General features: G+C 42.6%; 1 protein-coding gene across 1 annotated transcript in view; it reads left to right on the forward strand.

Moving 5' to 3' along the window:
• The window catches only part of ADGRB3 (adhesion G protein-coupled receptor B3), a 174,946-nt gene extending 165,570 nt beyond the window's left edge, over positions 1-9,376 (forward strand). The window contains exon 31 of the mRNA XM_032961547.2: positions 835-9,376. Coding sequence (XP_032817438.2) covers positions 835-1,032 — 198 coding nt within the window. The 3' untranslated portion in view covers positions 1,033-9,376. The remainder of the gene's footprint in view (positions 1-834) is intronic.
• Positions 9,377-11,662: the final 2,286 nt, after the last annotated feature.

An 11,662-nucleotide genomic window follows, 5' to 3' on the forward strand; every position in this document is an offset into this window, starting at 1 on the left:
ATAGCTTTATGGTCTAAGCCCCTGGAACAGGAGGTCCTGTCCTCGTTGGAATAGCGGAATGTGTCCCATCCAAATGGCTGGCATGGAGTTCATGGCACCTCGATAACTCAGCAGAGTTGAGTGAGGGAGGGAGAGTTTCCACATGCTTTTCCAGGCTGGGAGTCTATTGAAGCGCTGGCAGCCATAATACCTAATGTAGACTGACAAACAAATCACAATATCACCATAAAGATTCAATGCAATTGTTACCATAATGTCATTATCAGTTTCCTCATCATTCACCCTCAACATCGTCATGTATGTTAAACTTCTTTCCCACTGTACAGGACCAACCGTGCTAATCGGAGGTGCGGGGGAATGACAACAAACTAAACGCAAAAATCAGTTTTAAAGAAATTGGTTTTCAATCTAGATGATTTACAAGTGCACAGCCCCCTTTGGCTTCCTAATATCAGAAGAAAGAGCGTTCCAGACAGCCGCAGAAGCGCATCTGAAAGCGCACGATGCAGTGACCGTCTTTGTTCGATGGCCAGCCGAAAGCTGCTGCGAGGTTGACCAGAGGTCGCGTGATGGTTTATGCTGTCATCCTGATCGTCCTGGTCATAACCATCACGCTCATCACCCTCGTTATTATTGTTGTGTTATTGTCCACGATCAACACAACCACAGTCATCACTATCATTCACACCCGCACGTAGTAATTTGCATTAAGCGTGACTCGCGACATACCGTTCTGCCCTTCATCCAATTAACTGGAATTGTCATTGTGGTCCAACCAGTGACATTGCGCGACAGTCTCATCGCTTGCCACTCCTGCCGTCGGTGCTCGTGCAGGAGATGTCCTCTCAGAGTCGCCCTCCGCTAGATCTGCCGACGACCGACAGCAGCCGGCGGCAGTCTCCCGCTCCTGCCATGTGGCCCTTCCACGGCACGGGACACGAGCACCAGATGAAGGATGCGTCGGAGCAAGAAGCTTCGGAAGACCTAATCTCCTTCACGGGAGGAACGGGCGATTTCCAGACCGAGGTGTGAGTGTGGTGCACGGACAGCCAAGCACACTTTTGTGTGAGAAAAGGTTTAGAGAAAGGTTTGACAAAAGCTTCTCCCCCCCCCCCCCCCCTTATTACTTTGTTTGATTAAGGAATTGCTGTACTTTACGCTTCATATTTTAGGCAAATTTTTGGAGTGATATTGGCCCAGGTTGTGGCGTGTATCTCTATTAGTATCGAATGTAATAGACATTGTAAAGAAGTTAGTTATTAAGACTCTGTTGTGATAATTAAAACAAAAGTATACCACCTTTCTTTAGAAAGTGTTCATTTAAATTTGTTTACTTACGACCGGCTTATATAATTCTTTTCAGTTTTTTTGTTTCGCTAAACTTAAGAGCATTCAGACTTTGTACTGCAAACATGTAAAATGTCTCGGAAAAGGTCTGACTGCATGTAAATAGAATTTCAATTCATGTGATGGCATGAGAAGTTATTTTTTAATAATTCATTTAATGATAATTATTTTATTTTTAAAAAAAGAAAATAAATAAACTGAAAGAATTATCCAAGTGCAAAAGTTATATTAGGTTGTGATGGTATATTTTAAACTAAAAAAAACTAGCAGTTGCTTCACTTGTTTACTTGCTTAATTGAACATACAGTCGTTGAATTAATGCTAATATTTTAAGAACTACTATCCATCATTTTGACTGGATGTACAATACGCTTCAACGTATAATTACCAGTGTATAGTTTAATCCTTTTTGCAATGTTTATTAAGAAGAAGAAGAAAAAAACAAGCAAAAATAAAACAAGCATTACTCATGCGAACATTGGCAGCATGTATAAATACATTCGCTTTGGTTAACGACGCACCGCGACTAACACAACAATCGAAGGTGGGTTGCAGTTTGGTTCTGATAAACGGTGACAATTATTATTGTGTTGATAACCTGGCGATTCAACAATCGCTGAACGACTACGTGTTGGTTGACCACACATTTTGAAGTCATTTCCCCATCAATCCCACCGTGGTTATTTACAGCTGCTAAGTGTAAAGTGTCACTCTTTTAAATTGGCTTCCATTGCTTCAAAAAATTTCGACAGAGCAAGTATGTACACCATTACAAAAAAAAATGTTTACAGCTACCATGGAATAGTTAGAGTGCTGCTACAGCGTGACAGATCTTTTTTCCCATTGCTCTCACATCCATCGCTTTGGACAGAAATGTCCCCGTATCTCGTCTGCACTCGCTGTGAAGTTGTGAGTGCACCACTGTACATAGGCATTCGAGGGAGGGATAACAATTGTCTTACTTTGTAATATTATACTGGCACATGTGTTTTTTGTACTTTCGTGAGAAGGATGGTGCAAAAAGTGAAATTTTAGTCTGGCCTGGAGTCACTGATGAGGTGGAACCACGTGGTATTTCAACAACAAAGCAAAGGAATGCTCTATTGCGTTTATAAATTTAACAGAATTACTGAATAAATTAGTTATTACGACCAGTGGTAGATGGATGATAAAATTGTGTTTGTTAAAATGCAATAGTCTGATAAAGGAATATTATGAAGGCACAGTTGTGCTCTGAAACGATCATTGGGTAGCACTCACCTCTCATGCCAGCACTTACTTAGATAGTGGAAGAATGTCCACGCTCCTCTGGCTGTCTTCACATAGGATGAGTTATGCCAGAGGGTTTTGTCCGAAAATGACAATATAATTTAATTCACAAAGTATTCGCTTTGGAAATTACATTAAAGTTCACTGCCTAAACTAATACAGAGGTACTATCAATGGTAATTTCCCTGAAAAGGTACTAAGTTTTCAATCAAATGGGCATCCAGTGCATCTGTGACGGACTGACAGTTACAAGTGTTATGTCAGGAAGGTAAGGAGAGCGGTGAGCAATGCTGACAACGCGACACGCATGCCGACAGGCACTCCCAGGTAGGATACGTTTGGCCGTGGTGCCACGTAATTATCTCACCCTTAATGTCCTATCCTCTTCCGCGTGCTGCTGTACTGAGGCCATTGGCAACGTGAGATAGTGTGGCCTTTCTGTGCTCGTGTGTGTGCAAGATGGAATCAGTGATGGAATGGTTTTCAGACTACTGTGATCCCATCAACCAGGGTTCGATTCACGACCATAGCTAAGTTCAGTGACACATGGTGTCTGAACCTATTGTTCAGTTCCCTTTGTTTGACTCAGCCTGAGATTAGTACTATCTTTTACAGTGTGTGTAAATAACGGAACTGGGGAGACAGAGGCAAATTGGCATGGTGCTAACCACACCGCCACCCTCTTGTACAGTGAGGGGAAAAAAGTATTTGATCCCCTGCTGATTTTGTACGTTTGCCCACTGACAAAGAAATGATCAGTCTATAATTTTAATGGTAGGTTTATTTGAACAGTGAGAGACAGAATAACGACAAGAAAATCCAGAAAAACGCATGTCAAAAATGTTATAAATTCATTTGCATTTTAATGAGGGAAATAAGTATTTGACCCCTCTGCAAACATGACAGTAATTGGTGGAAACACCCTTGTTGGCAATCACAGAGGTCAGACGTTTTTTGTAGTTGGCCACCAGGTTTGCACACATCTCAGGAGGGATTTTGTCCAACTCCTCTTTGCAGATCTTCTCCAAGTCATTAAGGTTTCGAGGCTGACGTTTGGCAACTCGAACCTTCAGCTCCATCCGCAGATTTTCTATGGGATTAAGGTCTGGAGACTGGCTAGGCCACTCCAGGACCTTAATGTGCTTCTTCTTGAGCCACTCCTTTGTTGCCTTGGCCGTGTGTTTTGGGTCATTGTCATGCTGGAATACCCATCCACGACCCATTTTCAATGCCCTGGCTGAGGGAAGGAGGTTTTCACCCAAGATTTGACGGTACATGGCCCCATCCATCGTCCCTTTGATGCGGTGAAGTTGTCCTGTCCCCTTAGCAGAAAAACACCCCCAAAGCATAATGTTTCCACCTCCATGTTTGACGGTGGGGATGGTGTTCTTGGGGTCATAGGCAGCATTCCTCCTCTTCCAAACATGGCGAGTTGAGTTGATGCCAAAGAGCTCCTTTTGGTCTTATCTGACTACAACACTTTCACCCAGTTGTCCTCTGAATCATTCAGATGTTCATTGGCAAACTTCAGACGGGAATGGATATGTGCTTCCTTGAGCAGGGGGACCTTGCGGGCGCTGCAAGATTTCAGTCCTTCACGGCGTAGTGTGTTACCAATTGTTTTCTTGGTGACTATGGTCCCAGCTGCCTTGAGATCATTGACAAGATCCTCCCGTGTAGTTATGGGCTGATTTCTCACCGTTCACATGATCATTGCAACTCCATGAGGTGAGATCTTGCATGGAGCCCCAGGCCGAGGGAGATTGACAGTTCTTTTGTGCTTCTTCCATTTGCGAATAATCGCACCAACTGTTGTCACCTTCTCACCAAGCTGCTTGGCAATGGTCTTGTAGCCCATTCCAGCCTTGTGTAGGTCTACAATCTTGTCCCTGACATCCTTGAAGAGCTCTTTGGTCTTGGCCATGGTGGAGAATTTGGAATCTGATTGATTGCTTCTGTGGACAGGTGTCTTTTATACAGGTAACAAGCTAAGATTAGGCGCATTCCCTTTAAGAATGTGCTCCTAATCTCAACTCGTTACCTGTATAAAAGACACCTGGGAGCCAGAAATCTTTCTGATTGAGAGGGGGTCAAATACTTTTTTCCCTCATTAAAATGCAAATCAATTTATAACATTTTTGACATGCGTTTTTCTGGATTTTCTTGTTATTCTGTCTCTCACTGTTCAAATAAACCTACCATTAAAATTATAGACTAATCATTTCTTTGTCAGTGGGCAAACGGACAAAATCAGCAGGGGATCAAATATTTTTTCCCTTCACTGTACATCATACCAACCAGCCTTAATAGATGCTCACTAACAGCCGTTACACATACATTCCATAAGACTAAACAGGGGCGTTCTGTGAATACGTGTTTGTGAAAGACAGGTGCACGCTATAATTGCAGTGTTCCTGCATTCAATTCCTGCTTTGAATTTTCGGAGCCGATTGATTTTGTGGCTTGTGTGGCCCTTCGCCACATTGAGTCGGCATAAATGAGGAGGGAAAAACAGGCAGCAGATATAAATGCTGGTCACATTGTCCACCATATTCGGGGTGGACTCCATTCATTTATTCGTCAATTAATTTAAATTCCCAAGCCTCATGATTGCATGCACCAAATTTCACACTCAAGTTTCAGTATTTTTTTTCACGTTATTCATGTTTGCAGTGAGACATTTGATTTCATGTTATGGGAGCATTATAAATGTAAGTTGTACGTATTGGTATTCACATCACAACTTGCAGCCTCTATAGTTACTACCATTCACAATCAATGTACAACAAAAAAGGATTCTTGCATAGAAAAATTGTGACAATTCATGGAACCCACCGGGGGATGAATTGTACTGCTACGACTGGCCTATTCATTTGACTATGGCATAGCGTCAACCATCCGGTGGGCACGTGTCTGCTTCGTAAGTTTTCCTAAGATTTAAGATGTGCACTTACCATCCACGTTCAATGACAGAGAGAAATTTTAACTCAGATTAAGTTTGACACCTGACCCTCTCGTTGAATGCCACAATGTTTGCTAATCCAACTCACTTAATCCAAGTCCAATGCAGGAAGTGGTGCTTTGTTTTTTTTTCATCTACTGGTGCGACTCTCACGTGATGCCCACGACGTTTTGCCCAGATGCCCTCGGGCAGCCTCGACGCTGAGAAATTATCGTAATGCGGGGGGGGGGGGGGCAGTTGCTACATGCCTTTTCCGTTGTGGGATAAAAAAATTTTTTAAAAAAATATGCGCCTGCCCCTTGCATTAAATTTTAACCATCAGAAACCTTGAGCACCTAAACGGAGCCTTCCCGTTTCTTTGTAGATTAAACTGAACACAGTCGGCTTTGAAAGCATTACGTTTGATTCATCTTTGAGTCACACAGTGGGTAGCAGCGATGTGTGTTCATCATTTCGTGTTCGTGATCGCACCAGCTTAGCTCGACCTATGACTAATGTGTGGGCCACAGACCTGCACACGGTCAGGATTAGCGCTTAAATCGCCAGTTGTGCACGGCTCCTCTAACAGACGCCACCGGAGCAGATAAGACGTAGTCGTCTCTTCGCCGTATACACACGAGGTGTGGTATCTGCATCTTCTAAGTTCATTTATGTTGCACGTCGGGGTGGGGCCCGATGTAAATTTGGGATCAATCACGTAACCAGGGATGGCACGTGGAGCATTATCGCGACTAATTGTCATCAATTTTTCTTGTAAATCAAGGGCATCCAGTTGCACATGCTTCTGAAACAATCTGAAATGTTTATCCTGTGCCCCCTAATAATTCACAGCAGTTGAATATTGGCATGATGTAACGCCAGCCAGTAGTGGTCGTGTTTTCGGAGCTCTGCCAGTCGTAAAGTGTAACTTTTATGCTTTGTTGCCAGCCACTCAGATATGAGCTGTGTCTGTTTTGCCACACGTAAATTGATCGCTTCCATGGGTTTACAGAAGCACTACCTGCAGGCGTAACACGCACTCCGTGTTCTCGGCAACTAAATATGGCAAACATATGCACACGTATGTAATTTGTAAGTAACAAAAACACGTAAATCCATAACATACTTACTTCAGTATACATGCATCACTTGAGTTACAGCTCAATGAATCTGCCCTTGCTAAAGTGTATTGCAGAGCAACGGATTTATTGTGTTGACTGTGGCACAAATATTGCAATAATCCTCTTGTGACATGTTTCATCCACTAATTTGTGCACATAATTTAAAACAACGGTTATGGTGACCTATGAATTTGGTGAATGAGCAATAAACACACGCAACCACTGCAGGATGAAAGATATTTAAATCATTTCACAAATTTGACATTGCGTGTCATTTCTGGGATCTTCACAAACCATATATTATCCATACAATACTCCTTTCGAGGTTAAATTAGGGCTTTATACATGCTTCCCACACTGGTTCTCTTTTCGTTATACAATGGTGGATGATGCTTAGTCAGTGATGCTCATGTTTAAACCTCGCATGCTTGCATCAAATCATTGCTCTCTTTCTTACAACATTAGTTAGCCACAAGGAACCACTGTTGCACAGTGTGATACATCCACCTGCAGGTTCGTGAGACAAGTTGGTGTCTGATGCCTCTTTGCAGAGTTTTAGTGTCAGCATTCCCATATCAAACGTGTTCCTTGGTTTCCTTACGAAATTCGAGATTAAATCAAAGCAGAATTGGCAAAAACAATCCTAACAAGAAAGGTATTGAGACTCAGTAATACGCTTTAAAGAGTTGGTGATAACTATTGTCTGTTCATGCCAATGTTATTGTGAACTGTTACTGTCTCAAAAACACTAAGGTAGATGTTAATGAATGTTTTTGTTAAATCGTCGGAAGTGGTGAGCAAGGACAAAAATATGCCCAAGTTTGGCCTAAACAGAAAAAAAGTTTAGGTCAATGTTTCACACAATTATCCTACATCGACATCCATGCCCATGGCATCAGAAGACAGCCTTCCATTATGGTGGCTTGGAAGCGTTTCCTGCCACGTAAGCCACTTAGATTTTGACAAAAGCAAATTGTGTACGAAAAAATTAAGCAAGCTTGGACCTGGGAACTAATGTGAGCAGGTAAACGAGGCGAGACCACAGAGCGGTTTTCACAACTGGTGCAGGATTTCATCTCAACTTTGTGGGCTCCAGTGTAGAAAGCAAAGAGATCCCTGGTGCAGAACCATGCTGAGACTGGACTGGGAGTGTCTTGATCGAATTTGATATTGTTTGTTTTGCCACTTGATCTGTCTGTATTGTGTTGCAATTGAGAGCTTTCCTCCGGGACAATTTGAAAGGTTTGTGACTGACAGGCAACCTGGCCCATCGCTTAAGCCCTTACAAAAATTTACTAAACTTTTAACAGCTTTTCAATTTATTCTGTATAATCTTATTCCATATGTACCTACTTCTAGTTAGGATTTACGGACATCTAGTTAGGATTTATGACTGACTATGCTGGAAATTATATCATATAGGTAAATTGTTCTCGCGTTTTTATTTATCAACGTGTGTGCCAGTGGAGTGCTTTAGTCTAAAAAATATTCATCTTAAATTGTTTTCCAAAAGGCTTGCACAATTGATGTAAAATAACCAAATGTTTCGACTGAAAAACATCCATTGACTAGAAAGTGAGAGACATTTTTTTTGTGAATCAAGATGGGTATTTTTTTATGACCGTCAGTAGTACATTTATTTACAGCATCACCAACGGATGCTGAACAATTCACTTGATTGTAGGAAAGCGCATGTTACATTGGAAGTGCTGGATTGGCCCTCCAAGATTAAAATGCACAGCCACCTACCTGAATGTATTGTCAACCCAACTTTATAGAAATGAAAAATGAACACAGGTGTGCCATTGTTGAAACTGGCCTCTGACCAATTCACAAATGGCAACCCAAACAACATCAGCTGTCAGAGCCAAACGGGGGGCGCATTTGTACATTATTTTGTAGCTCAGAATTGTCCGACCACATTTCGTTGATGACCACAGCAACAGAGGCAAAGCAGACAAGACTAAAAAGTAGTGATTTTCCAATTAATCAATTGCCCCAAAATGACCTAATCTAGTATGATTAATTGAAGCATTAAATGGCTTACTAAATACAGTTAACTGTCAAGACGCATCAACTTACGTGTTTTTTCACTCGCTTTCCCTGTATGAATTATATGTTAATTATCGCATGTTGATCTGATTAATCCCCTCGGAAGCATTGTGACTTTTAGTACATATTTAGACATTATTTACCAACAGCCTGGTTTTAAATATATACGTTAATTGTGAATGTAAGTGTTCGAAACAAAACGGACATTTATAATTTCGTCTAGTAGCCATTCACAATGCACATAAATCATTTAATTTAAAAAGTTGCAACGCTTCTGTGAGAAGGGCATGACTCGAGTTTAATTTTGGCACCATCCTTCCTAACCGTGTAAGATACTAAACAAATACTAAATAATTAAAGCACAGAATTAAAAAGTAACTTTCATAATGATTTCAATCCACTTTTTAGTTCCTGTCCATATGGATATGTTAATTATAACGTGTGTAGATTGCTTGACTTTGCTGTAGCATAACTGTTGTGTCTCCCGTTTATGATTGATGCTCTATGATGTATGATTTGATATCTAACTCTGGCAAAATAATATTCATGTGGGGACTGTCTACTTTGCCATCTGTGTTTGCATATCGATTTTGGGCGTCATTTGTAATAAAAAAAAGTTATCATTAAAAAATATCCCCCTTACCAATTTTTTTTACCTGCGTGCGTTTGTTCACTGACCTTCATAAATAAATGCGGTTGAAATGCATTAAAACTAATTTCGCGAACAACAGAACACAACACAAACGAGCACAAGAACAGGCATGAATATAAGATATCATAGTAATAAGTTTTTACCCTTTTAGCTGGCACAAAAACTGACACCTTTATACAAGGGATCATGTTTGCAATAACCACAACACAAGCAGTCAAAAATGCAAACAAAAAGAAACAACTCTGATAATGATATGCACTGTCCTTGTCATCATGTTTGGCGTAGAACAAAATCATTTGAAAAACAGCACATTAAGTGAGCCTCATTTCGTGCGGAATCAGGCGACAAATGAGCGCGTCCACGGACGCATAAGGACCCCCCGTGTTGCCGTATCAGTCTGTTGGGGGCAAGTGCTGCGAGCGAGCACCTATGAAGGCCGGCACGGCACACGAGGGATCGTTGCTGGCCAACACTACGCACAGACGCCGTTGTCTCTCCTGGGGGCGATGTTTACACAACCCGCCAGGTATTCTTTTGCGGCCGAATCAACGTAGGGGAGGCCCAGGATCAGTTCAGTTGTCACCGTGAGTGGGAATTGAACTCGAGCGCTAATCCAGAACAGACCGTACAACAATGATGAAATCCCGATCCACAAATGGGAAGGGGAGACATCACGGCGATACCACTCGCCGCTGCTCCTGGTGCAATTATCTGGCGTGTTGAACACCTGAATGTGACATCGTCGTTCGTTGCTCTGCGTCTACATCAGCCATATACGAAAGAAACTAAGAAGACGGACTTCTCGTGAGTTTGAATAGCACGCCCGACTCTCATTGGCAGATGAGCTATCACAGTGGAGGGGAGGGAGGGGGCTGACAATGGGCACCCAATCGAATTTGAAGGCGGAGGGATATTCAAATCTGATTGTTCGTCAGGAAAAACTAAAATGGTTATGAGTGGTCGGTTGCAAAACCGCTTTGGGAATTGAATTGGGATTGGGTGGAGAGTCCTGGAAGGTTCGGGAAACGATAGGGCGGGGGGGAGGAAGAAGGGAATAAAAGGAGGGGTAAGAAGGGAGTTCGGGGCGGCTGAACGGAGGGATTCTTTGATGTTCTGATGCGCCATGAGGAAAAGAGGTAATGAAGACGAAGTTCAAGGCTCGCCCGGTTGCTGTAACGCCTTTACGCAACCAACGCTGGGCAAGGTCTATCAACGCCAGTACGCAGCACGGTAAAAAAAATTCAGATTACATTGTGTTCTGTGTTGTATTGTTAAGCTTGCCAAGCCAAACCGCATGTTTAGTATTAAATTTGTTGAGTTGTGTTTTTTTTGCAGTCGTTGTGGCAAATGGTGTCTTCAAATTGGCAGACGGCTGGATGGGTAAAAAGACAACAAGAGCCTATTGGCTCCCTTAACAAAGATTAGACGTTGGCAAGAATTGTTGATAGAAACCAGACAGTTTTCTATCGTGCCACATACAATGTCAACACCAGGATGCAGATCTCACTGGATAAGCCTCACGCTCACAACTATCTTGGGCCATCAAACCCAGCATCTGGATCCCCTTGCCACCCAAACCTCTGTGTCTGAGCACGTCCAGCCCACGGGGGTCAATAGGCCCGAGTATCGGAACCACCTCTCCCAGTTTGGGTGATCAGCATTACTTGCATTCCTCCACTTTCTCCAGCACCTACAGGGCCTACCAGTCGATAACCTGCGGCTTTTTAAGGACTTGCAGTGTGGCTCTTGACATTCGAAAAAAATGTCTCTTCTTGTTATTTTGGTTGCCGACCCCTGAACATTCACGGCCAGTTCACCATGGAAGTTAATTTTAACATGGGCAGGAATTGGAAACCTCGGCTCCGGAACCACATGCGGCTCATTAAAGGACTGTTTTGTGACGTTAATTTTTAAGGACCACCGTCTCGTATTCACAAGCATTGCGGCTCTTGAAATATTTGTTTTTACTGAATTCGGGAAAAAAATGCCTCGTTGTTTTGGTTGCCGACCCCTGCCAATGGTAAACTGGACTTCCATGCTGACCTTGGCAATCAAGGGAGTACAGAGCGTTATACCCCAGGCCCTGATCCCAACGGCATGGCATGGCATTATCCGTCCCCAGGACCCCCTCCACTACGTGAATCTCACCACAAACTGATTCACATTTGCACTGTCCGTGGGAAGGCGAACCAGTCTTTTTGGTTGGATTTCATAAAGTGTTTCAATACTTGACTAAAAACTCATTGGCATTCAGCCTTCTCTTGGCCGAGCCAACCTGGT

Source organism: Petromyzon marinus, chromosome 27, assembly GCF_048934315.1.
Source record: "Petromyzon marinus isolate PM22_M1 ecotype Great Lakes invasive population chromosome 27, UKy_Petmar_22M1.pri1.0, whole genome shotgun sequence".
In the NCBI taxonomy this organism is placed as follows: domain Eukaryota; kingdom Metazoa; phylum Chordata; class Hyperoartia; order Petromyzontiformes; family Petromyzontidae; genus Petromyzon; species Petromyzon marinus.